This window comes from Dromiciops gliroides, chromosome 6 (assembly GCF_019393635.1).
Source record: "Dromiciops gliroides isolate mDroGli1 chromosome 6, mDroGli1.pri, whole genome shotgun sequence".
In the NCBI taxonomy this organism is placed as follows: Eukaryota; Metazoa; Chordata; class Mammalia; order Microbiotheria; family Microbiotheriidae; genus Dromiciops; species Dromiciops gliroides.
This window is the reverse complement of record NC_057866.1, coordinates 11,251,784-11,276,169: the sequence shown is the minus strand read 5'-3', so window position 1 is coordinate 11,276,169 and position 24,386 is coordinate 11,251,784. Positions and strand designations below refer to the sequence as shown.

Here is a 24,386-nt window from a genome sequence, read left to right as displayed (position 1 = left end):
GAACCCCAGGCGGACATCCTGGTGGCTGCCCTGGCCCGAGCTAAGGACACTGCACTTGCTCCCAGTAGGTGGAAGGGGGTCCTCTCCCCTCAACACCCCAAGGAGGACAGACCCCATCCCATTGGTGCCCGCCCCCCTCCCCCCTTTCCTGACATCGATCTTCCCACCCCCCCACCCCACCCCCAGACTTATTGCCAGAACACCCTCGCCTTCCCGCCACTGGCTCCCAGGCCTCCAGAGTGGAAGGCAGGGAGCAGCCCTCTCTCCTGAGCCCTAATTTAGCTCTACGCTACGGTCACTAACACCCACTACCAGGGAGAGACGGTGCTGGGAGGAGAAGGAGGGAGGAAAATCCCAGAGAAACAGTTCAGTCCGAGGGGACATTCCAGTTCGGAGCTTGGGCAGCTCCGGGAAGCGGGCACAGACTTGGCCAGAGATCCTGCTCCTGGTCCTTGGGCTGGGGGGAGCAGCTGGCCAACCCCCCGCCCCCAAATGCCAGTGTTCAGATGCTGGCCTCACTTCTCGTCTGCCAGGAGCCCCCATGTCTTAGGTTGTGCCCATCACAGCCCCCTGATCATCTGCTGCAGGCCGGGGAGCTGAGGTGCCCGCTCCATCTGTCCTCACTGAAGCAGGTGGTGCCCAGGGTGGAGAGAGGGGACAAGGACTCATAGTGAAGGGGGTGGGGGCTCGGAGGGGCCCCCTAGTAAAGCAGGTGGTGGCTGGGGTCCACCCCTAGCACTGTGTCGGGAGGCTGCAAGGGCAGGGCGGATGAGAGGGGGGGGTGGTTGATTGGGAGCCAGTCTTGGCTGGAGGAATCGACCCTGCTGTAGTGGAGGGGGCTGGCGGAGAAGGGTTGGGGCCGTAGGCAATGGGGGGCGAAGCAGTGGTGGGGGCTGAGACAGCGAGGTGGGAGGAGGGGGAGCTGGCTGCACCGGAGGCACAGACCTAGACACTGAGGTGATCTGGACCTGCAGGGAGAGAGAACCAAGGGGTGGGTCCTAGGGCTGGAGGTGTAGAGCCCATCCCCACTCTGAGGTCCTGACCCCCCTGCACTCTCACAGAGGAGATAGTTGGGCTTAAGTGACTTGTCCCAGATCTCAGGTAGCAAGGGGCATGGGTGAGGATTTGAACCCAGGGCCTGCCCTTAATACTGAAGCTTTCTCATCTGAAGAACTTTTTCCTTTTATGGGCAGGAACTCATGGTTCTACAGTTTACAAGAAGGAACATGAGCTTTGCTACCAGCTAGTCCAGCCCCTCATTCTAGATCGGGGCACTTGTCCAAGGGCACCCACCTAGTGAGAAGCAATGCTGGGCTCCCAACCCCGGCTGCTCCCCCTCCTTACCTCCTCCTCTTCTTCAGTGGCAGCAGCAGGGGCTGGCAGCCCCTTGCGGGCCTCCTCGGGGGGTGCCGGGGCCCCAGCAGCCCCATCCTGCTCAGCTTCCCACTCCTGCAGCACCTCCTCCAGGTTGAAGCGCCGGCGATAGCTCACAAAGAAGGTCTTCACCTGGGTTAGCGTCTTGTTCCCAATCACCTCTGCAATGGCACCGAAGTCCTTCCCATATCTTCGGATGGCTTGGGGGAGAGAGGGCGGTCAAAGGGGAGCGCCTCTGGCGGCCCCCTCATCTCTCATCCAGAAGCAGGGTCAGAACCAGGAGACATAAAAGGAAACTGAAGCCAGCCAACGACTTGCCCATCTTTGCCCACCCCACCCCCCCTACCTTGTACAGCCAGAAGCTGCTCGTCTGTCGTCCATCGGGAGTTGTACTTGATATTCCCCTGGAGAGAGGAAGGAAGAAGCCACTTTGAAACCTTTAAACCAGAGCAGGCAAAGCCGTCTCCTCCCCCAGGGGCTCAGGAGCCTCACCTCAGGAGGGCGCAGTGGGTCGATGCCCCCCTCCAGGGCTTGGCGCAGGCTGCTGTTTGTCTGTTTCATGCTCTGTACCTGGAAGGGAAGGAAGGAGCATTTTGTAAGTGCCTGTTTCTGGTCCTATGCCAGCAAGCACTTTACACCCAGGACCTCGTGACCCCCATTTTACAGTTGAGACAGACTGTAGTTAAGGGACTTGCCCAGGGTCACACAGCTACTAAGTGTCTGGGGCTGAATTTGAACTCAGGTCTTCCTGACTCCAGGCCTGGCCCTCCACCCACTGTGCCACCTAGCTGCCTGCTGCTGGAGCGGGGAGAGAAGAAAACCCTAACCTCGGGATCCTAGGAGAATTTTGCAGCTGCAGAAATTGAGAAATGAATTCCAAAGTCAGGGCTCGTCTCCAGGACGTGAACCTGACGGGGGGAGCACCCCGTCTGTTTCCTGTCCCCCACACTCTGGGCTCCCTCCCTCTTTCCTCCATCTGATTCTCCTCTCCGCTGAACCCTCCAGATAGGGTCCTTTCTTGGCAACTGACCTGGCGTTTGAGGGACACCAGCTGGGAGTCCAGGCCCCGAAGGGTAAGACTGGCAAGGTCAGGGCTGCCCGAGACAGCTGTGATGCCCTCAGGGCTCAGGTACATGCCCTTGGGTGGGCGGCGCCGGGTCCGAAGAGGGTGGTGTCGGTACTGAGACAGCTGGGCCTCCTTCTTCCCTGGACCGGGCCGGGCGTTCAGGGGTCGAGTTGGGGGCAGCTGTGGAGAAATTGAGAGTGGCTCTGGTGAAGGAAGACACAGCCAAGGAATATGGGACAGGGAATGGAGCTGTGAGTAGGGGGGCTAAGGGGCACAGGGTCTAGCCCAGCTGGACCTCACCTCTCTCTTGGGGTCCCCAGCATCTGGCTCTCCCTCACTAGTGGCTCCTCTTCCCTCTTCCAACTCATCACTGCTGGCAGAGGGTCCAGGGAGCAGATGAGATGCTAGTCAAAGTCCTCCCCAAAGGCACGCATCAGCCCCCAGCCCCGAGCCCTCAGCTCCCCCTCCCTGGGGAAGCCCTCACCACCACCCCCAGTCCCCCCATCTATCATCCCTGTCCTTCCGACCCCACCTATCGTCCTTGTCCTTTCGGCCACCCAGCCTCCGGGCCTGGCGGTCCATGACGCTTGTGCGGCTCCGAGTCTTCTTCCAAGAATAGTAGTATTTAACCAGGCTGGGGATGAGTTTGTCTGGCAACTGTGAAGAGAGGGCTACTGGTTGGCCGGAAGCTGGGTGGAGGGGAGGGGACCCAGGAAGGCTCTGGAGGTCTAGGAATGGTCTTTGCCTGGCTTGTGGGGCAGTCTTGCTTCACGGCGGGGAGGGGGGAGTGTCCAAAGCCTTCCACTTTGGGAGAAGATGGGGGCTAGGACAGGGCAGAGACCCATACCATCTGCTGGATGCGCTGGAAGCACTTCCCGTGGAAGCCAAAGGCCTGTTCAAACAGCACCTTGTCTTCCACAGTCCACTCATCCGGAAAAGGGGTGAAGTTGGCCAGGTCTGCCAGAGACTTCTCCACGTCATGCTTGTGCCACAGCAGCATGCCCAGGGCCTAATCCCAAACAGGGGAGAGTGGGCCTTAGCCACCTCACCCCTTATTGGCATCCTCCCTGCAGTGGAGCTCTTCACAGCCTCCCCCACCTTTATCCCTGGCTGGGGCCAGACTGACCTGCTCAATGTTATAACCATGCTTCTCCTTAGCCATTGCAATGTACTTGTCCACTGTGGGAGATGGGGGCGGGGGAAGGGGGGGAAGAAGCGACCCATCAGTAAGGTGAAACCAGAGCTCCCAACCTAGCCCCTTTTCAGAGATGGGGGCCAATCTGGGCATCCCGGTCTGAAATCCTTTTCCTAGACATGGGTCCAAACTCAGGCATCCCAACTCCCAAATGTGAGAAAGTAAATCCTAACCCTCCCAGGCTCTCCTCCCAGAGATGTGTCTGAATCTAGTCAATGACACCCCCCCCACACACACACACACACACAGAGAACAAAGCAAGACCCTCCAGCCTTTAGTCCTCTTTGCAGAGATGGATCAAAACTAAAGTATCCTAACCCCTAGACTCCCTATTGGATATAGGGAACAAATGTAGGCACCCCCACCCTGCAGCCCCCCTCCCAGGGATGAGACTGAACCTAGGAGCCCTGGGCTCCAGCCCCAACTCCCAAACATGGAGCCCCCTACCAGAGATAGGTCTGAACTGAGGCATCCCAGCCTGTAACCCTATTCCCAGAAATCAGGCTCAATGCAAGCATCCCCCTCTCCCCCACAGGGCCAAAGCCAGGGGCCCCAGTCCCCAGCTCACACTTGGCGTCCGACACGCAGTGATTAGGGGACCACACCAGCATCCCCTTCAACTCCTTGTTGCTGTATCGGGCTGGACTCTCTGTGTGAGGAGGGAAGGGACACATGCATGATGAAGACTGGCAGGGGTTTAGGGCAAGGGAGCTGGGTGAGCATGGGAAGGGTAGGGAACCAGAAAGGAAATCGGAGACTTTCAACCAACCACAAGGCTTCCCTCTCCCACAAGTCCTGGCCCCTGATCCCAACACAGCCACGTGGGGCCCCCCTGCCTCCTTACCAGGCTTGCACTCAGGAATCACGGCTTGATAATTAGTCCCCACTCGAATCATGCTGTCTGTGGAACCAAGGACAGAAGTAGAGTGAGCCTCCAGGTAGAAAGGAAATCAAGAGAGCAGAGCTGGAGGGACATGTGGGGGGCACCCCCCCCAGTTGTTCAGGGGCTTGCAGGGTGCCCTGCTCAGAGAGGATCAGGAGAGGGAGCCTGGGCTAATGAGGTGAGGCTTGCCTCTCCAGTCACTGCCTGGCTGCTTGTCTAGGTCACCCTCAGCCTCAGTTTTCTCATCTGCAAAATGGGGGTAATGATCCTCCCACCACCCTCCACAGGGTGCTAGTGAGAAAAGCAGTTTGTAAAGCTTAAAGTGAAATGAAATTTAATTGAAATTCAATTAAAGAAATCTAAGTTGTTATTGTGGAAGGGGGAGAGTATTGTTGGGTGTTCTCTGGTCCCCCCCCCAAGTCCTTTGTTCTAGCTCTGGGAGCCAAAGGGGTGGCTTCCGATGTGACCTGGAGGGAGAGGCATCTAGGCCGGCCATACCTCAGATTCCCAGGAGACTCGGGGTCGGGCTGGGAGGGAAGCTAAGCTTCCCAGCGCTCTCCAGCTTTGTCCCCTCTATTCTGGATGAGGGAAAGCTGGGAGGCAGAATGTCTGGGTCCTGGGAGGGAACTGGAGGCTGGAGGTGGGAGCGCTCTCTGTATGTCGGGGGGTGGGGATGGCGGATGCCCACGTGTCTCTCCTCAGCTCCCTCTTGAGAGACCACCCCCCTCCCCCTTCCCTCCTCCCCCTCCCCCTCCCCCTCCCCCCCGCAAAGGAGGCCAGCTCTGAAGGTTCCCAGATCTTTCCTCTTTCTCCGCCCTCAGGACGGCGGCAGCAGCAGTAGCAGCCTCACCCCCCTCCCTTACTCCCCCCCCCCCGTAGTCCCAGGCTCTCACCGTGGGAGTGCTCCTCCTCGCTACTGTCCTCCTCTGAGTGGGGTTGGCCTCCGTTGGGTGCCGTCTTGGCCCGGCTCCGAGACAGGATCCCAGAACCTGAGCTGGACTTCTCCATCACTGATGGCATCCTTGCTTTTTCCCGCCTGCCCTGGGCCCGGGCTTAGGGGGAAGGGGAGGCAGCGAGGGGAGGAAGGAAGGAAGGAAGGAAAAAGCCCCCAAGAGGACACGGAGTAGTGGGCAAAGTGGCTCCCCAGGCCCTCCCTGACCCAGCCTGCTGGGGTCGCCACTGAGGTTCTGAGGACACAGCAAGCGAGCCAGTGAGAGAGCGAGCGAGCGAAGGAAGCAGACGAGGCAGCCTTCCCTCCAGGCGCTGTGCCCCCGCTGGGGAGGGCAGCAAAAAGTTTCCGGAGGACTCCAGAGGGAGCGGGGAACCAGACTACCTGGGTCCCAAGCGGGCGTTCCTCGGGTTCCCTTTCCCCCTGGAGCGAGGGGCCAGGATGCCCTGAAAAGTCAAAGAGTGAACCTCCCGCTCTTTGCCCTCTCTGGCTGAGGGGAGCCCAGTGCTCGCCACCTTGGGGTGGAAGCCAGGTAAATTGGGGACAGAAGCAAAAGGCAGTTCCTCGTCTTCGTCCCTCTCCTAGCTCCAGTCCTTTCCTCCGAGGGCTGGACTTGCGCCTGCCTGCCTGCCTGCTGCCTCTCTCCCTTCGCTCAATAGAGCAGGTCCCCAACCTCCTAGATTATTCCCTTTCCCCGGGCAGGGCAGGGCAGGGGCAGCGCGGCAGCAGGCGGGAACCTGGATGGACGCGACTCTCCCTGGGGCCGGCGCTCAGAGCTGGGGGCAAAGTTGCGGGGAGTCGGGAAGAAGGCGGCCGCTGGGGCGGCTGCTGTCGCTGCTGCTGCTGCTGCCGCCACTGCCGCTACCGCCGTCGCTGCTGCTGCTGCTACCGCGGCCGCTGCTCCTGCCGCTGCCGCCGCTGCCGCCGCCGCCGCCGCCGCCTCCTTCCATCCCTCCCTGGCTCCCTCGCTCCCTCGCTCACACAATGAAGCTGCTGGCAGGGAAGTAGTGCCGGCTGTGGCCTCAGCACCCCTCCCCCAGCCGATGCCTCCGCCAGCTGAACATCTGGCCCTGGGGTGGGAGGCAGGGCTTGGGGGGAGGGGGCGGGGCCTGGGGGCCAGGGCTAAACCTTCCTCTGGAGGTGGGGTCAGGACCAGGGGAGAGGAATGCCTCGATTCATTTCTTTTCCCCTTTTCCCTCTCTTCCCCTTTCCTCTCTTGAGGTACCTTGACTTTGCTTGAGGGAGGGAAGGGCCCCCCACCTCTGGAAGTCTTGGGGGAGGGAGGAAAAGGCAATCCCTTCTCTGTAAGATAGGGAGATGGGGGGTGCACAGAAGAGGGAGCAGGGAGTAGCCAAGAGGTCACACCACCACCCACCCCCGGCAGGCTCGCACCCACCCACAGACACCCGCAAAGCTTCGAGCACATGTGTCACTGCAGCCCAGAACCCACGCTGGAGACAGGGGAGGCCGTGAGAGCTTGCCTTCCTTGCCCCTTTCCTGCCAAGGATCTCCCCGTCCCTTCCACTTTGGAGAAAGGAACCTTTTTGACTCAGGTGGGACTTCCAGCACCCTGGGGCCATGGTCTCTTTGGCAAATTTGTGGGTGCAGATGGCCCTAGGGAGCCATGGGGGAGATGGGGATTACCCTCACCCTCTTGGGCTGAGGAACTGAGGTGGGTGCTCCCCAGTGGGCAATGAAGTCAGAAGGCTCAGCCCCCCATCTCAGCTGACCAATCTGTTTGACTGGGCAAAGTCCTGTCCCCTCTGAACCTCAGTTTCCCCTTCAGCAAAAACAAAGGGGTGACCTGAGGACATGGGACCAGGCTTGGATTTCCTCACCGATAGTGTCCGTGTTCTGTCCCCTGCAGAATGGAAGCTCTTTAAGGGGAGATACCATTTCATATTTGTCTTTGTGTCAAGGTACCTAATGACAGTGGCTGATGCCTAGTCAGGGATTAATAAATGCCTGTCGATGGATTGATTTGAAGGGATCACCATTTGGGGAGCCCCAACCCTTCCATTCCCTTCCTTTGTGAACTTGGGCCTTCTCAGGACCTCAGTTTTTTCATCTGCAAAATGGGGGGAAGGGGCCTGGCCTAAATGACTTCCAAGGTCTCTTCCTCATCTAGTTCCAAACATATAATCTCTTGTCTCCCTGGAGGAAAACCCTGAGCCTGACTCATTGTAGGAACTTCATAAGCTTTTGTCCAATCCATCTGCACTGCCTGTTGGGGAAGATTCCTGGCAGCTCAGAATCCTGGGATCCTGGGGGAGGGGGAGGCCAGCTGGGAGGGAGAGGCATTTGTGTCTGCCACCACCTCCTCCTCTCCTTGCTCTCCTTGGAGCTGGAGCCAGGGAAGGGGGCAATAGGACCCCCCATTCTTAGTACCGCCCTGTCCTGTCCCCCCTCCCCAAGAGATGCAGAAGAGGTGGTCACAAAGAAACCCAGGCAAGGGGACATGCATGGGGCCCCAGAGGAGCCCTGGACCCCACGTGCCGGGCAATCAGGCTTCAGGGTCACAACCCTCCCTCTTCCCTGTCCCTGGTCCCCCCAGTACAGATGGACACACACACCTAATTCCAGGCACACCCCCTGCAACTAGACTTGGTGGCTGCCCACTCTGCTCCTTCCCTTGGCCCTGACCACACTATCATCAGCTTCCTAAATTTAGAAGCACTGGCCCCTGGCCTTCCCTGGCTCCCCCCCCCCCCCCGCCCCACCCTAGGTCCTGTGGCCTGGTTCTGTGGTCTCTGGATTTCCCAGGGTGGCCCCACCCCAGGAGCCTGGGGACCTCTGCTTACCATAGCCAGGCTTCTTGGAGCTGCCCAGCAGGGTGTGCAGAAAGGGAGGGGAGCTACAGACACAGGACCAGTGTAAGTGAGGTCCAGGGGCGTGTGCCCAGAGAGATGCCCAGACATATAGTGGAGATGGGGGGAGGGGGAGGAGATGGGTCAGAGGTGGAGGAAGGTAGGAGGACCCTCTCCTCTCCTCCCACTCCCCAGCACGCAGAGCAGAGCCCAGCCCAGCCTGATGTCCGGTCACCAGGCAGACTCACAGTCATCCCACATCCGCACCACCACGTGGGCACACACACACACACACACACACACACACACACACACACACACACACACACACAGCCCAGAGATGGATTCAGAGAATACCCAGGTCTTTTCTGGATCTTTTAAAGGCACAGAGAATACTCCAAGCCTAGGGGTCCAAAGAAGGAGTTAGAGAGAGAAGGGAGGAGGCAAGAATTAGGGGAGTTATGGTCGGGGGAGAAAAAGATGGACGAGGGGGAATGGGGAGGGGGCAGATGGAAGGCTCTGAGCAAAGTGCAGCTGCTTCTTCCTCCACGAAAAAGAACAACTGGCTCTGCCCCACCCCCACCCCCCTCCTCCCTCCCCAGTCTGGGTGGCTTAGATGCTCTTGTGCGTGCATGCGTGTGTGTGTGTGTGTGTGTGTGTGTGTGTGTATGTGTCCTCTGGCTAGAAGCTGGAAGTCTGACCCAGTCTCTCTCTCCCTTCCAGGGCCTTCTGGGACTCTGTTCTCCCCACTGGCAGCCACAGCCCCCCTCAATTCCTCCCCTCCCCCCATCTCAGGTCAGGCCAGAGGCCACTTTCCCCTCCAGGAGTCCCAACACCCTCCCCTCCCCCAGGGGCACTGGATGATCCTGCCTCCTTCTTGGCCTCCATCATCCCCCCCCTTCCCGCTCCCTTTGTCCTCCCTAGCAAGCGAGGACACCTTGGCCTTTTTCTGGTCCCCTGGGCCTCAGTAATGATGGAAATTCTTCCCCTGAGAATTGGGGCTGAGGCTGAGCATGAGGCTAGTAGGAAGACGGGCTGGGCTCGGGGAGGGAAAGCATTGACAGCACCCTGAGGTCCCCTGACAGAACTCTCTAGGTTTCTGGGGGGTGGGGTGCCTGGAGGAAGATGAGGAGGAGGAGAAAGAGGAGGATGAGGAGGAAAGCAGGCAGACTCCACCCCTTCCCACCTGCTGCAGCGCCCCCCCCAGCTGGCCCCCTCCTTTGTGCCGAGCCACACAAAGGACAAGGGGCCCCAGGCACAGGCCATCTGCTCCCTGCAGCCCTGAGGCTCTTAAAGGGACAGCACCCCCTCCTCACCTACCAACCACCCCACTGGGGATCGGGGAAGGTAGGAAGGAGATGATTGAGAGTTAGCCCCTTCCTCCCATCTCTTGCCCCCACCCTGCCTGAAGCACCGCTTCCCTCCCACCCTGTCCCTAATTCACTATCACCTCCCTCTCCACTCGGAGCAGAAAGAGAGCCCCCCACCACCACCACCATGCACAGCGTTGCAAAGAGTAGAGAAGAGGGACAGAGCTGGGGTGAGCAAGAGCCATCAGGCTGCCTGCCTCCGGGCTCCCCAAGAGAAAGGCTCTTTGGGAACCCCAAGATCAAGAGAACTGTAGGGGCAAGGAAGCTTGGCCCTGGCCCCTCCCTCCCCTGTCAGAAAGGGATTTCCAATGCCCCTCCCACTCTGAACTGCCATGTCGAATATGACTTCTCTCAATGACCCCAGCCAGCCAGCATTTAGTAGGCACCTACTGTGTGCCAGGCACTGTGGTGCTTGATGAGACACTCCCAGATCCTTTTCCTAAACTGAAATGTGGATTGCAAGCTTCAAGTTTGCCATGTGAGGCTTGTTTTACAGAGGGGGAAACTGAGGTTCATGGGGTGAAGGATCTGTCTGGGTCCAAAAAGCTACCAGATCTGAGTGTGGCTGGGAGGTCAGGCTTTCGCCATCCCACACCCGCTCTCCAAAGGTAGACAATGTCATGGAGGCCGGGCTCCTGGGGGGAGGGGGGGGCGGAGGGGGCTGGGAGCTGAAGGAGAGCCAGGCCTCAGGAGCAGTGTGGTCAGCCGGCTGGGGGGGGGGGCTCAGGAGGGGCCCCCAGGAGGACTGGAAGAATGGAGAGGGAGGGAAGGAGCCTGAGCGGGTAGAGGAACTGAAGAAATAAGAAGTGATTAGGTGGAGAGAATGGGGGGGGGGGGGGCCTGACGGAGGAGATGGATAACCAAGGGGACTGGAGGTGGGACCACTGGGGAGACTAAGGGCTTTGAGAGGAGGGGGGAGGGAGGGAGGCAGGCAGGCAGGACTGCCTGCTGGGAGACTGGGGGAGGGGAGGTGGTGAGCCCAGACAGAAGGACATTTAGGGTAATTGATGCAGAGGGGAGTCAGGGAGGGGGTAGGGGTGTGAACTGAAGGAGGGGGGGATGGGAGGTGGTCCAGGGGAGGCCAGAGCTCCAGGGAGTCGTGTGGCTAGGCAGGGAGAGGGGGAGGGGTGCCTAACTAGGGGACAAGGGATGGAGTTTGGAAGCCAGGCTTGGAGCCATGTTGGGGCTAGAAGGGGAAGGGGGGGGGCCCAGGAGCAAAGGGCAGAGCCTCAGGGGGTGGGGAGGCCCTGGAACCTTTGCGAAAGGTGGGCTTGGGAGGAAGAGTCAGCCCAGACCCCTGCCCCCTGGAAGCATCTCCCAGGGAGCCAAGGGGCCCCAGCCAGGGCCTTCCGGAGGGAGGCCTCTGGGGAGTGGCTCACCGCCCCCTCCCCCCAGACCTAGGCATCCCCTTCCAGCCAGGGCCCAGGTGCCTGGATTCCCAGGCCTTTCCTTAGGATGAAAGAGCCCTTTGCTGCCCTCCCCCCAACCTTGGGTTAGTGCGGCCTGTGCTACGCCCATCCTCAGCCACGCTCCCGAGTATCCTGCCACCCCCATCCTGGGCCACGGGATGGGGCAAAGGCTCCAGCTCTCTACAAGGGGTCCGGCTGGGGGCAAGGATCAGGCAGAACCAGCCCCGGCACCTCAAGCAGGAGAAGGGGGAGGGCGAGGGGTCGGAAATTAGAGACCAGGTTTCCAAGTCTAGGAAATTTGACTCCCTGAGTCAGAAGGAAGCAGGGGTGAAAGGGCTAGGAGGAAACAAGCCAGAGATGACAGGATTCCAGGGCCAGGGGGAGGCACTGCCCCCCCAGCCCCTGCTGGGCAGAGCTGCACCCAGAGCCCGAGTCCCGCCTGCCTCTTAGGGAAGGGGCAAGAGAGCCCCATAGCCCTGAGCACCCTTTCCAGGATTTGTCTTGGCTGGGCTGGGCTCTTTCGACCATGGGCCTAGCGCCCTCTGGTGGCCTTTACCCAGTGTGGCCAGGAACATGCCCACATCAGCAGCGTTTTGAATGAAGATAGAGATAGCAATGATAAGAAATGATATTTCTTACTCTATCTGTGATTTCATTGATATAGTAAGAACTCAAAATGCCAATAACTATGGACAAGTCCTGTACAGGGCTGTACAGGAGGAACTGAAAGGAGTCGCAGAGGAAAAGCACTAAGCTTAAGGACTCCGTACAATATACATTTATTTGGCACTTGCTGTGTGCCAAGCTCTGGGGATACAAATGAGGCAAAAGGGTCCCTGCCCACGAGGAGCTTATAATCTAATGGAGGAGACAGCACGCAAACAAATCTGTGCCAAGCTAGCTATATACAGGACAAGGAGGAGATAACTAACAGAGGGAAAGTACTGGGGTTGAGAGGGGTGAGGGAAGATTTCCTGCTGAGTATGGGACTTCAGTTGGGATTTAAAGGAAGGCACAGAGGTCAGTAGTTGGAGCAGAGGAGTGAGAACATTCCAGACATGGAGAACAGTCAGGAAAAAATGTCCAGAGCTGAGAGATGGAGGACATTGTTTATGGAACCATGGAGAAGCCAGTGTCACCTGATAGAATACATGAGGGGACTAAGGTGTAAGAAGGCTGGAAAGGTAGGACACTCGGTTATGAAGGGCTTTGAATGACCCAGAGAGCATTTTGTATTTGTACCTGGAGGTGATAGGGAGCTACTGGAGTTTAGGGAGAGAGGATAGAGTGACCTGATCAGACCTGCATTTTAGTTTGTTGTTGTTGTGTTGTTTTGTTTTGTTTTTTGGTGAGGCAATTGGGGTTAAGTGACTTGCCCAGGGTCACACAGCTAGTAAGTGTCAAGTGTCTGAGACCGGATTTGAACTCAGGTCCTCTTGACTCCAGGGCCAGTGCTCTATCCACTGCACCACCTAGCTGCCACCAGACCTGCATTTTAGGAAAATCACTGTAGTGGCTGAATGGAGAATGGATTGGAGCCAGAGAATATTTGAGGCAGGCAGACCCCACCACCCCCACCCCCTGGAAGCTATTGCAATAGTCCAGGTGTGAGGTGACCAGAACCTGAACCAGCATGGGGGCAGTGTTGGAGGAATGATGCTGCAAAGGTGAATATGGGAGAGAGGGAGAGAGAGTAGGATTTGAAAACGAGAAGGTCAGGAGGTGGAGACAAGAGGGGAAAGCATTCCAGGCATGAGGGTGAGCTGGTGGAAATGCCCAGAGCGCCTAAGGTGGAGGACTTGGTGTGAGGTCAGTGGCACTAGACTGCAAGGTATATGGTGGGAAGGGAGGTGTTAAGAAGACTGGAAGGCCAATTGAGAAATGGTCAAAGGATATGAACAGGCAGTTTTCTGATGAAGAAACCAAAGCTATCTATTCCCAAATGAAAAAATGCTCTAAAACTCTAATGATTAGAGAGATGCAAATTAAAACAATTCTGAGGTACCACCTGACACCTATCAGATTGGCTAAAATGACAAAAAAGGAAAATAATAAATGTTGGAGAAGCTGTGGGAAAATTGGAACACTAATGCATCGTTGGTGGAGCTGTGAACTGATCCAACCATTCTGGAGAGCAATTTGGAATTATGCCCAAAGGGCTATAAAGCTATGCATACCCTATGGCCCAGCAATACCACTTTTGGGTCTTTTTCCCAAAGAGATCATGGAAAGGGGAGAGGGACCCACATGTACAAAAATATTTATAGCTGCTCTTTACTTGGTAGCAAGGAATTGGAAGTTGAGGGGATGCCCATCCATTGGGGAATGGCTGGACAAATTGTGGTATATGAATACAATGGAATACTATTGTGCTGTAAGAAATGATGAGAAGGAGGAGTTCAGAGAAACCTAGAGGGTCTTACGTGGGCTGATGATGAGTGAGATGAGCAGAACCAGAAGAACATTGTACACAGTAACATCAACATTGTGTGTTGATCTACTGTGATGGACTATATTCTTCTCACCAGTGCAATGGTACAGAAGAGTTCCAGGGGACTCATGATGGAAGAGGATCTCCAAATCCAGGAGAAAAAAAAAGAACTGTGGAGTAGATGCTGAATGAACCATACTATTTCTTTTGTTTTCGGTGCTGATGTTTATCTATTTTGAGGTTTTTCATCATTGCTCTGATTTTTCTCTTATAACATGACTAATGCAGAAATGTTTAATGTTATTATGTATATATGTGTATATATATATATATATATGTATGTATATGTAACCTATATCAGATTACCTGCTGTCTAGGGGAGGGGGGAGGGAGGGGAGGAGGGGAGAAAAATCTGAAATTGGAAAGCTTGTATAAACAAAAGTGGAGAACTATCTTTACATGTAATGGGGAAAAAAATAAAATACTTTATTAATTAAAAAAAAAAGAAGAAGACTGGAAGGGCAGGAAGGAGGAAGGCTGTGAAAGTCTTTGAAAGCCAAACAAAAAGGTTTGCATTTGATCCTGGAGGTAATAGTGAGCCACTGAAGCTTCCTGAGAGGGGGTGATGTAGTCAGACCTGTATTGTAGGAGCATCAGTTTGTTGGTTTTGTTTTTTGTTTTTGTTTTTTGGGGGTTTTTTGCAGGGCAATGAGGGTTCAGTAACTTGCCCAGGGTCACACAGCTAAAAAGTGTCAAGTGTCTGAGGTCAAATTTGAACTCAGGTCCTCCTGACTCCGAGACTGGTGCTTTATCCACTGTGCCACCCAGCTGCCCCCAGGAACATCAGTTTGACAGAGGAATGGAGAATGGATCAGAGTCAGAAGAGGTTTGCAAAAGGGAATATATTCCAGGCATTAGGTAATGAGGAACTGCAGCAAGGTGGCGGCTGTGTCAAAGAAGAGAAGGGGGAATACATGAGGGATGGGATAAAAGTAGAACTGATAAATTGATTGATTGATGATTGATTGGCCATGGGGAGGGGGTGAGAGTGAAGAGTCAAGGAAGTCATCAGCTCAATAGGAGGTTGGTGCCCCGGACTGTAACAGAAAAGGGAGGAAGTGGGGAGGTCTCTGAGCAAAGCTGAGGAGGTTAGATCTGGAGATATTCAGTTGAAGATACCGGCGTGACATTTAGTTCAGTGCATCTAATGGTCAGTTAAAGATGGGAGGTCCAGATGGAGGTCAGCCGAGAGATTAGAGAGCAGCAGATCTGAGAGTCGTCTGCACAGAGATGAGAAGTGAATTCACTTGCAACCACCAAGTAAAGCCATTGAGGTGGGAGAAGAGGGCCCAAGACAGAGTTGAGTTCCTTCATGCCACCCCTGTCAGCTGCCTTTTATGCTGTCCACCCTCATTAGGATGTAAGGTCCTTAGGGGAAGGGACGAGCTCTCTTGCTCACTGCTCAGATTTTTATTCCCAGCACTTAGAACACTAGCTGGTACATAGTAAGTGCTGAAATGATATTTGCTGATTGACCTACTGATGCAGATGAAAATCCAGCAACGGAGATAGAGAAGTAGTAGGTAAGGTAGAGGACAGTCTAGAGAGAAAAGAGGGTGATGGACAGTGTCAAAGGCTGCACAGAGGAAGAGAAGGATGAGGACAGATGAGCGGCCAGTGGGTTTCATAATTAAGAGATGAGGAATCCCTTCAGAGAGAGCAGTTGGATGAGAGATGAATTAATGAATCTATCAGACAATATTGAGGAGCCAGGCACCCCGTGCTAGGTGCTGAGAATGCAGAGACAAAATAAAGGAACAAAGAATCACTGCACGCAGCAAGCTTAGTTCTAAAATGGATCTTTGATAACTTCTTGGTAACTGATTAATTGATCAACTTAATTGCCATGGAAGAAATTTCAAAAGCCGCATGGGGTGGGGAGCCAGGAAGCCTAGAGCCAAGTGCTGATGTTACCTCTTATTCCTGATCTGGGCTTAATTTAATTTACTTAATTCATTTATCAAATTGCTCTTTGATCCTCACCATTTTCTTTGTTTCATAGGTTGCCCTGGCCAAAGAATCCACCGCCTAGTGACCAGACAAGGTGGGGATGAGCCCCCAGATTCTTAGCTAGGCAGGTCCTTGGAAAGCAGGATCCTCAGCAAGATTGGGGCTCTAGTCATCTCGGCCTTCGAGCACCCAAGATCATCTCTTTGCTGGGATGCAGCACCGAGGACAGCTCTATGGAAGCTGCCAGAATAATGAGTTGTAAGGGGTGCTAAGCAGAGGCGGGGCTCTGGGCAGGTAAAGTTCTGCCCAAACTTGACCAGTTCTACAAAGTTGGACAGGCTGGTCATGAGCCTTTCATGAAACTTGTTTCCTTTCTGATCTATACTTGGCCTTAAAAATAGGGAAGCAGAGCTGCTGCTAAGTCCAGGGCTCTGGAGTGTCCTCTCCCACCCAGGGGGCCCAGCTTTGGGCTAAAGCAAGCTGGATTCAATCCGGGGACTGCCAGACTCTCAAGAGAAGGCTCAGGCTTTTTTTTCCCTCTCTTTCTGTAGCTCTGTATAATCCCATCTGGGACCCAGGGAAAATCATTTAAAGAAAGATATCGTTTGATTCAAATCTAGTATCTTTCCCAAAGAGATCAGAAAGCTATTCAGTGTACACTGTCGATCAGATATAAGACAGCTATTTATTTCCTCCATACAAAAAAATATTTTAGATACAAAAGACTCATAACCAACCAATCAATAAACATTCAGTAAGCACCTACTGTGTGCCAGGCTCTGTGCTAAGCTCTAGGGATACAAAAAGAGGCAAAAGACAGTCCCTGGGCCCAAGGAGCTTACAATCTAATGGAGGGAGACCATATGTAAACAAACATTTTCCAGGCAAGCTCTAGACAGGATAAGTAGGAAATGACTAACAGAGGGAAGGCACTAGAATTAAGAAGGGTTGGGGAAGGCTTCCTGTAGAAGGTGGGATTTTAGTTGGGACTTAAAGGAAGCCAGGGAGGTCAGTGGGCAAAGATGAAGAGGGAGGTATGGAGGATAGTTAGAGAAAATGCCCAGAGCTGAGAGATGGCCAGGAAGCCAGCATCCCTACATCAGAGACTGTGTTGAGAAGTAAGAGGACTGGAGAGGCAGGAGGGGCCAGGTGATGAAAGGCTTTGAATGCCAAGCAGAGCACTTTGTATTTGCTCCTGGAAGCCATGGGCAGCTACCAGAGCATATTATAAGCAGACTGACAAAAGCCGAAGCCCTGAAAGGGTAATTCTGACCTCTCTTTGCAGGGAAGGATTGAAAGCATCCCAGTGTGTAATATTTCACAGACTGTACCACCTTCACCCCAGCCCTGCAGTCCTCAGAAACTCCCAGTCCTGGCTTAGATCTTGTTTTGTTGGGTGTTTGTTGTTGTTGTTGTTTTGGTGAGGCAATTGGGGTTAAGTGACTTGCCCAAGGTCACACAGCTAATAAGTGTTAAGTGTCTGAGGCCAGATTTGAACTCAGGTCCTCCTGACTCCAGGGCCGGTGCTCTATCCACTGTGCCACCTAGCTGCCCCTGGGAATATAAACAAAAAGAATGATCTCTGACCTCAAGAGGCTTACATTCTCAAGGGGGAAGACTCTTTATAAGTGGGACCCAGAAGGGAGCAGATGAGCCAGCAGTAGGATGAATGAGTAGTCTGGGAGTCCTGGGTCGAGCCGGCTCTGAAAAGCACCAGGAGAAGCTGGGGGTTGGGGGGGGGCAGGGGAGGAGTCAGAGGCCAGAGGCCTGAGGCTGGGACCTGTATTGGCCTGGCCCAGGGCTCCCTTGGAAAGAAACCCAAGCTAAAGAGGCAGCTGGGGATAGCGCATGCTCTGGCTGCCACATGCAAATAACCTCCATCCCTGGGGAGCAGAGAAAAGAGGAATCTCTTCTAGTCTAAGAGTGTTTCAGAGGTCCCACATGATGGTCGGAGGGGAAGAGAAAGAGAGACAGAGGCCCAGGTGGTCCCTTTTCCCACCTCAGTGGCCAAGCTTCTCAGACAGAGAACCCCCATCATGGAGACACGGGTGAGGGAGGGACAATGGGACCAATCAGGGGATCACTTTGTCAGCCCACAGTCCTTCCCATCCCAGAGGTGGTCAGAGGAGTTCAGCTGGGCTTCAATCCTGCTTTGCTCCCGAGGATCCTAGATTTCAAGCTGGAAAGGACCTCAGAAGCCAGCCGTCCCAACCGGCTCATGGCAGAAAAACAAGTGGTTGTGCCCCCTGGCCTCTGAGCTGAGATCTGGCACTCTCTCTACCGGCTGGGCTGCCTCCCTAGCTGACTTGTAGTGTGATCTCATCTGTAAAAGTCACACCTCAGGCAAGCGGATTATCGCTGTTTCATGACCCTGGGCAGCAAAGATGAGTGAAGGGTATCCTGGTTAACATCACCTCCACCCTCATGGCAACTTGAGGAGGTGAGGAAAAGATGAGGACCCCGAGTTACCAAAGAAGGAGCCATCTTTCTCTCCTCTCTCCCCTCCTCTCCTCAGCCATCCAGTCAACTGGGAATCAGTCACTGCCTTCTCCAGGACCCTCTGATTCCTTTCTTCTCCCAGCCCACCCTATCATCCAAGGACAGGCTCAGGCCTCAGTTACTTTGGTCTTTGGCCTCCAGGTCTCTCCCTTCCAATTCTTTCACACACCATTGTCAAGCTAATGCTCCCACCTCCCCACCTGTTCCATCCCCAATGGCTCTTTGCTGCCAGCAGAAATCAACTTAGCTCTTTACCACAACTGCTTAAATCATCCTGTTCATTACAAGGGTGAAGGGCAGCTAGGTGGCTCAGTGGACAGAGCACCATCCCTGAAGTCAGGAGTACCTGAGTTCAAATCCAGCCTCAGACACTTAACACTTACTAGCTGTGTGACCCTGGGCAAGTCACTTAACCCCAATTGCCTCACTAAAAAAAAAAAAAAAAAGTTATGTAGTCATTACAAGGGTGAAAGGACAGAACTTGGTCTTGGTAGGATTCAATGCCATTCAAAAGGTTCTGGAGACAGGAGACTATCTACGTGCAAGGCACTGGATACAAAGAATGAAAAGGTATTTAGTAGTGCTTACTATGTGGCGAGTAGTAGCGATACAAATAGATACAAGGTAACTACCACAGAACCACAGCATCTCAGACATGAAGGTGCCTCAGCAGTCATACCACCCTTCCTATATACATGAGGAATCTCTCCTCTGATAAGCAGCCAGCTCTTCTGAGCTCCCCCTCCCCCTCCCCTGTTCCTGCTTCTGCCCCCTGAGGTTAAAAGGATGACATTTAACCCCTCTCCCACCTGACAGCACTTGAAATAATAATAGCCGTCCTTTGTGTCCCACTTTAAGGTTTTGAAACCCTACCTTTAGCTCATTTAAACCCCAGTACACCCCAAAGGAAGGAGGAAACAGAGGGATTATCCCCATTTACAAATGAGACCATTGAGGCTGGCCGAGGTTAAGTGATGTACACAGAGTCACACACAGCTGAATCAGCTCCAAGAAGCCGGGACACACAGAAGGCACTAAATAAGTGTTTGAGAAATTGAATTGACTGTCAAACAGCCAAATAGGAGACAAGACAATTGCTGATTAATAGATTAGCTGTTTTAGGTCAGGAAGACGTGAGTTCAAATCTGCTCTCAGAAACTTCCTAGCTGTGTGCCCTGGGGCAAGTCACTCCATCCTGTTTGCCTCAGTTTCCTCATGTGTAAAATGAACTGGAGAAGGAAATGGCAAAACACCCCAGTATCTTTACCGAGGACCCCCAGTGGGGTCAGGAAGAATCAGATATGACTGAACAACAGTAAAAGACATTCAAAGATTGCAAGTTTTAATGGCCTCTCTTCACAAATAAGGAGACAGGTTTAGGGGAGTTAAGGTGCTTGCCCAGAACCACACAGCTAGCAAGCAGCAGAGGCAGAATTCCCAATACTGGCCAGAGCCTCTTTCTATCATCTGGCCTGCTGCTCATAGACATAGGAAATGATAACTAGTAATAATACAGCTCCTATTCCCCACAGACCTTCACAGTGGGATTGCTCTCTGTCCTCAGGGCTGCTGCTTGGAATCCCTAACTCAAATAGGAAGGCCATCCCCCACGAAAGGCCTTTCCTCACTTTCTACTCCCCCTCCACCCCCCCCACCCCCCGTCCCACATCCCAAATGATTTGGAATTCGAGTATATACTTTTTCATTCTGCATTTGTGCCCTAACAGTAGAGTCCTATCCTGTCTCGGAGTTTCCAGCCCCAGTTGAGGAGAATGCACTTCAAAAATGCTCCCTGGAGAAAGGCTGAGAAAACGCCCCACCTCTCTCTGCAGAGGTGGGGGACTATGGGTGAGGAATGTTGTTTAGACCTTCTGACTTCAATTGTGTATTGGTTGGTTTTGTCAAACTGCTTTTCCAATTTCTTTCTTGCAGGTGCAGCTTATTAGGTAGAAGGGGAGAGGGAAGTCCATATTGGAAAATGGAATATGATAGAAAAACAGTATTTCAATGCAAAGTTTTAAATCGTAAATATAATTGCTTGAATTGAATTGACCAGGGGAGTAAAGACCTTGAATAAAGGTGTCCAGGTTGGTTGAAGGGACTGAGGCTGTAAGGTGGGGGCAGGGGGGGGGGATAGGCCTGAGAGCTTCCTGCCAGTATGGGAAGGACCATAAAGGGATCTGATTGTGCTCTGCTTGGCCCCAAAGGTCAGAATTAGGGGCAATGGATGACGGGTACAGAGAGGCACAGTTAGGTTGGACGGCTGGACAAAGATTCCTAACCTGGAGAGCCATGGGAGATGGGGGAGGGAGGCTGCCTGGTTGGGGGATGGGGGGGGGGGGAGGCTGCCTGGTTGGGGGATGGGGGAAGGAGGCTGCCTGGTTGGGGGATGGGCTGGAGAGCCAGCAGCTCTCCCTTCTAGGAGGACCCAAGAGGAGACCAGAGGATCTTCTAAGGAAAACTGGTGAGCTATGGTTGGACTCAATGGTTTTCGAGGTCCCCTCATACCCCGTGATGCTGTGATTCTGTGATGATCAGCCTGAGTGTCCTAAGTGAAGAGTGAGAGGTAAGCACCATAAAATGCTCTAGGGCAGAGTTGGTTCCCTCTCCCTCTTTCAGTAACAGACAGCCTTTATTTAAGCAAAAGAAAATGCAAAAAACAGGGGCAGCTAGGTGGCAATGGATAGAGCACCAGCCCTGGAGTCAGGAGTACCTGAGTTCAAATCCGGCCTCAGACACTTAACACTTACTAGCTGTGTGACCCTGGGCAAGTCACTTAACCCCAATTGCCTCACTAAGAAAATGCAAAAAACAATGAGCTCACATTAATGAGGATCAAAGCTGGGGCAGTGAGGTGGTGCAGTGGATAAAGCACCGGCCCTGGATTCAGGAGGACCTGAGTTCAAATCTGACCTCAGACACTTGACACTAGCTGTGTGACTCTGGGCAAGTTACTTAACCCTCATTGCCCTGCCCCCCCCCCCAAATGCCACCTACCTGCCCCCTAGGGCAGAGATTCTTAACCTGGAGTCCTTGAACCCATTTCTTTAAAAATATTTTGATGAGGGGGCAGTTAGGTGGCACAGGGGATAAAGCACTGGCCCTGGATTCCGGAGGACCTGGGTTCAAATTTGACCTCAGACACTTGACACTTACTAGCTGATTGACCCTGGGCAAGTCACTTAACCCTCATTGCCCCACAAAAAAAAAAACAAAAAACAACCTAACAAAAATATTTTGATGACCACATGACAATAGAATTGGTTTCCTTTGTAACCTATGCATTTCATTTTCTGCCTTTAAAAGTGTTCTCCTGAGTGAGCTCTGGAACTCATGACACAATCACTCCAAAAAACATCCAAATGATGCCATAGGAAAATGCCCAGAGCAGCAAAACTCACAGAAGAATGTGCTGAAATCATCTTCTAACCAAGAACGTCTTGGAAAGTCAGAAGGAGGGAGCTGCTGTGCTGATACAGGAGTCGGACCCAACCCCACAGTCACCCTGACACAGATCCAGTCCCAGGAAGGCCTCACCAGAGAAGGAGACCCCCAGAGCCTCTGAATCAGCTGAAGCACCAGTGTCATCTGGAACTAAGCTCACAGTCTGGTGAGTGGGCTGAGCCCTGGGCAGGGAGGAGACAACAGGGATCTATGATGGTGCTAAGGCAGAACTTGGACTTTATACCCCTGCTGAGAACCCGGAGGTAGGCTTGAGTAGCAGTGGCCCAGCTGGGGGAGGAGCTGACAACCACAACACACAAAGCTGGTTGATTAGCAAGTTGGTCTGGGGTCATCTAAGGACCAGGGAACAGGCCAGGTGAATGAAGAACCTGATTCTCCTTAAATCATACCACCTGGGACTTCTTAAGCTTGGGATACTGCAGCCTGGAAACAGTGCCCCACTTTAAGGAGATAAAAGTCTAGTAAAAGAAAGGCAAGATGAGCCAACAGAGAAAGGTGAGGACCATGGAAAGTTTCTTCAGTAACAAGGAAGACCAAGGGACACCCTCAGAGGAAGATGTCAACGTCAGGGCCCCTATATCTAAAGCTTCCAAGAAAAATACAAATTGGTCTCAGGCCATAGAGGTGCTCAAAAAGGACTTTGAAGATAAAATTAGAGAGGTAGAGGAAAACATGGAAAGAGAAATGAGGGGGATGCAGGAAAGACACGAGAAAAAAGTCAACAGCTTGAAAAGTCAAATGGAAAAGGAGGTACAAAAGCTCTCTGATGAAAATAATTGCCTAAGAATTAAGATTGAACAAATGGAAGCCAGTGACTTTAGGAGAAACCAAGACACAATAAAGCAAATCCAAATGAATAAAAAAATAGAGGGCAATGTGAAATATCTTCTGGGAAAAACTGCTGACCTGGAAAATAGGTCCAGGAGAGATAATTTGAAAATTATTGGTCTACCTGAAAACCATGATCAAGGAAAGAGCTTAGACACCATCTTCCAAGATATTCTCAGGGAAAATTGCCCTGAAATTCTAGAAGAAGAAGCTAAAATAGAAATTGAAAGAATCCACTGATCACCTCCAGAAAGAGATCCCCAAAAGAAAACTCCTGGGAATATTATAGCCAAATTCCAGAGCTCTCAGGTCAAGGAGAAAATATTGCAAGCTGCCCAAAAGAAAGAATTCAAGTACTGTGGAGCCCCAGTCAGGATAGCACAAGATCTAGCAGCTTCTACATTAAAGGACCAGAAGGCATGGAATATGATATTCCAAAAGGCAAAGGAAATGGGATTACAACCAAGAATCACCTACCCAGCAAAACTCAGCATAATCTTTCAGCAGAAAAAATGGAACTTTAATGAAAAAAGAAAACTTTCAGATATTTGTGATGAAAAGACCTAAACTGAATGGCAAATTTGACTTTCAAATACAAGACCCTAGAGAACCATAAAAAAATTTGGAGCTGGGGGACATACCTGGGATCATACAGTGGGTGACTGTCTTGTGTCTGAGGCCAGGTTTTGGCTGGGATCCCCCTTGGTGCAGGGGTGATGCTTTGTCCACTGTGTCACTTAGCTAGGTGATGACATCTTTAGGGTTAAACTGAGGGGTGAAGGGAATTCACTGGGGGAGGGGGAAGGGCAGAAGTGAAATCCTACATGAAAGTAACAGGAAAAGGCTTATGTAGTTGGGGAAGAGATGGGAGAGGAGCAGGGCAGAAAATGAATTTTACACTCATCAGAAAAGGCTCAAAGACCTTAAACTCATCAGAGCTGCCTCAAGGAGGGACTAACAGACACACTTAACTGGGTGTAGTAATCTGTTTAATCTGGGCAGTAAATGAGCCTAACACTCATCAGAATTGGCTCAAAGACCTCAATCTCATTAGAATTGGCTCAAGGAGGGAATAATGTATACACTCAATTGGGTGGAGTAATCTCTCTAACCCTGCAGGAAAATAGGAGGGGAAGTGGATAAAGAGAGAGGGGCAAAAGAAGGAAGGGCAGAGTAGGGGAGGGGACAGACAGAAGCAAATCCCTTTTGAAGAGTGATAGGATGAAAGAAGATGGATAATAGAATAAGTATCATGGGGAAAGGAATAGGATGGAAGGGAAGCAGTTAACAATAGTAATCATGAAAAAGAGAAAAGGGGGGAAAATTGTACAAAAAATATTTATAGCAACTCTTGGTGGAGGCTAAGAATTGAGAATCAAGGGAATGTCCATCCATTGAGGAATGATGGAAGAAGCTGTGGTATGTGATTGTAGTGGAATGGTCTTGTGCTACAGGAAATGACAAACAGGATGATCCCAGGAAAACCTGGAAAGACTAGTGAACATCAATGTATAGTGAAGTGAGCATAGCTGGGAGGACATTGTGCGTAGTGACAGCAGTATTGTTCAACGAGCAATTGTGAATGACTTAACTACTCTCAGCAATGCAATGATCCAAGACAATCCCAAGGAACTAATGAGGAAGCTCACTATGCACCCCATAGAAAGAACTGATAAAAAGAACACTTGTGGATTGTACATATATAACCTGATTGGGATCTTGTGGAGGGGGGAGGAAAGGGAGGGTGGGAGGGAGAAAAATTTGGAACTCTAAATCTTATGAAAATGTATGTTGAAAACTACCCTTTCATGTAACTGGAAAATAAAATAAATGTTTGTTGCTGGGGGGAAAAAAAGAAAAGAAAGAAAAGAAAAGTGTTCTCCTGAGAAAGGTCCTTAGGCCTCCCCAGACTGATACCCCAAAATGTTAAAAGCAGCAGCTCTGGGTTTCTAAGAAGGGAGAGATCACTATGGGTGGGGATGAGGCAGGAAGGCTTCCCAGGGGCCATGGGATTAGCACCCAGGCTTCCTGAATTTCCATCCTGAGAACACAGAGGCAGGTAGTTAGTTCCCTGTGTGCTCTATCTATTTGCTCTTGGGT

The 24,386-nt window shown here is 52.7% G+C and overlaps 1 protein-coding gene across 2 annotated transcripts; it reads right to left on the bottom strand.

The window, feature by feature from the left end:
- Positions 1–446: 446 nt before the first annotated feature.
- On the bottom strand, positions 447–5,751 carry RCOR2 (REST corepressor 2). Of its 2 annotated transcripts, none has more exons than XM_043970561.1 (12): positions 5,412–5,751; positions 4,480–4,536; positions 4,204–4,284; positions 3,567–3,619; positions 3,288–3,449; positions 2,973–3,097; positions 2,741–2,810; positions 2,405–2,620; positions 1,867–1,944; positions 1,721–1,778; positions 1,345–1,574; positions 447–968 (listed from the first exon to the last, which is right to left on the bottom strand). In XM_043970561.1, exons 1-12 carry the CDS (start codon positions 5,536–5,538, stop codon positions 666–668), a joined length of 1,560 nt encoding a protein of 519 aa, XP_043826496.1. In that variant the 5' UTR covers positions 5,539–5,751; the 3' UTR covers positions 447–665. The 2 variants fall into 2 exon arrangements, with proteins under 2 accessions (XP_043826496.1, XP_043826497.1); XM_043970562.1 differs by lacking the exon at positions 5,412–5,751 and adding an exon at positions 5,017–5,147.
- Positions 5,752–24,386: the final 18,635 nt, after the last annotated feature.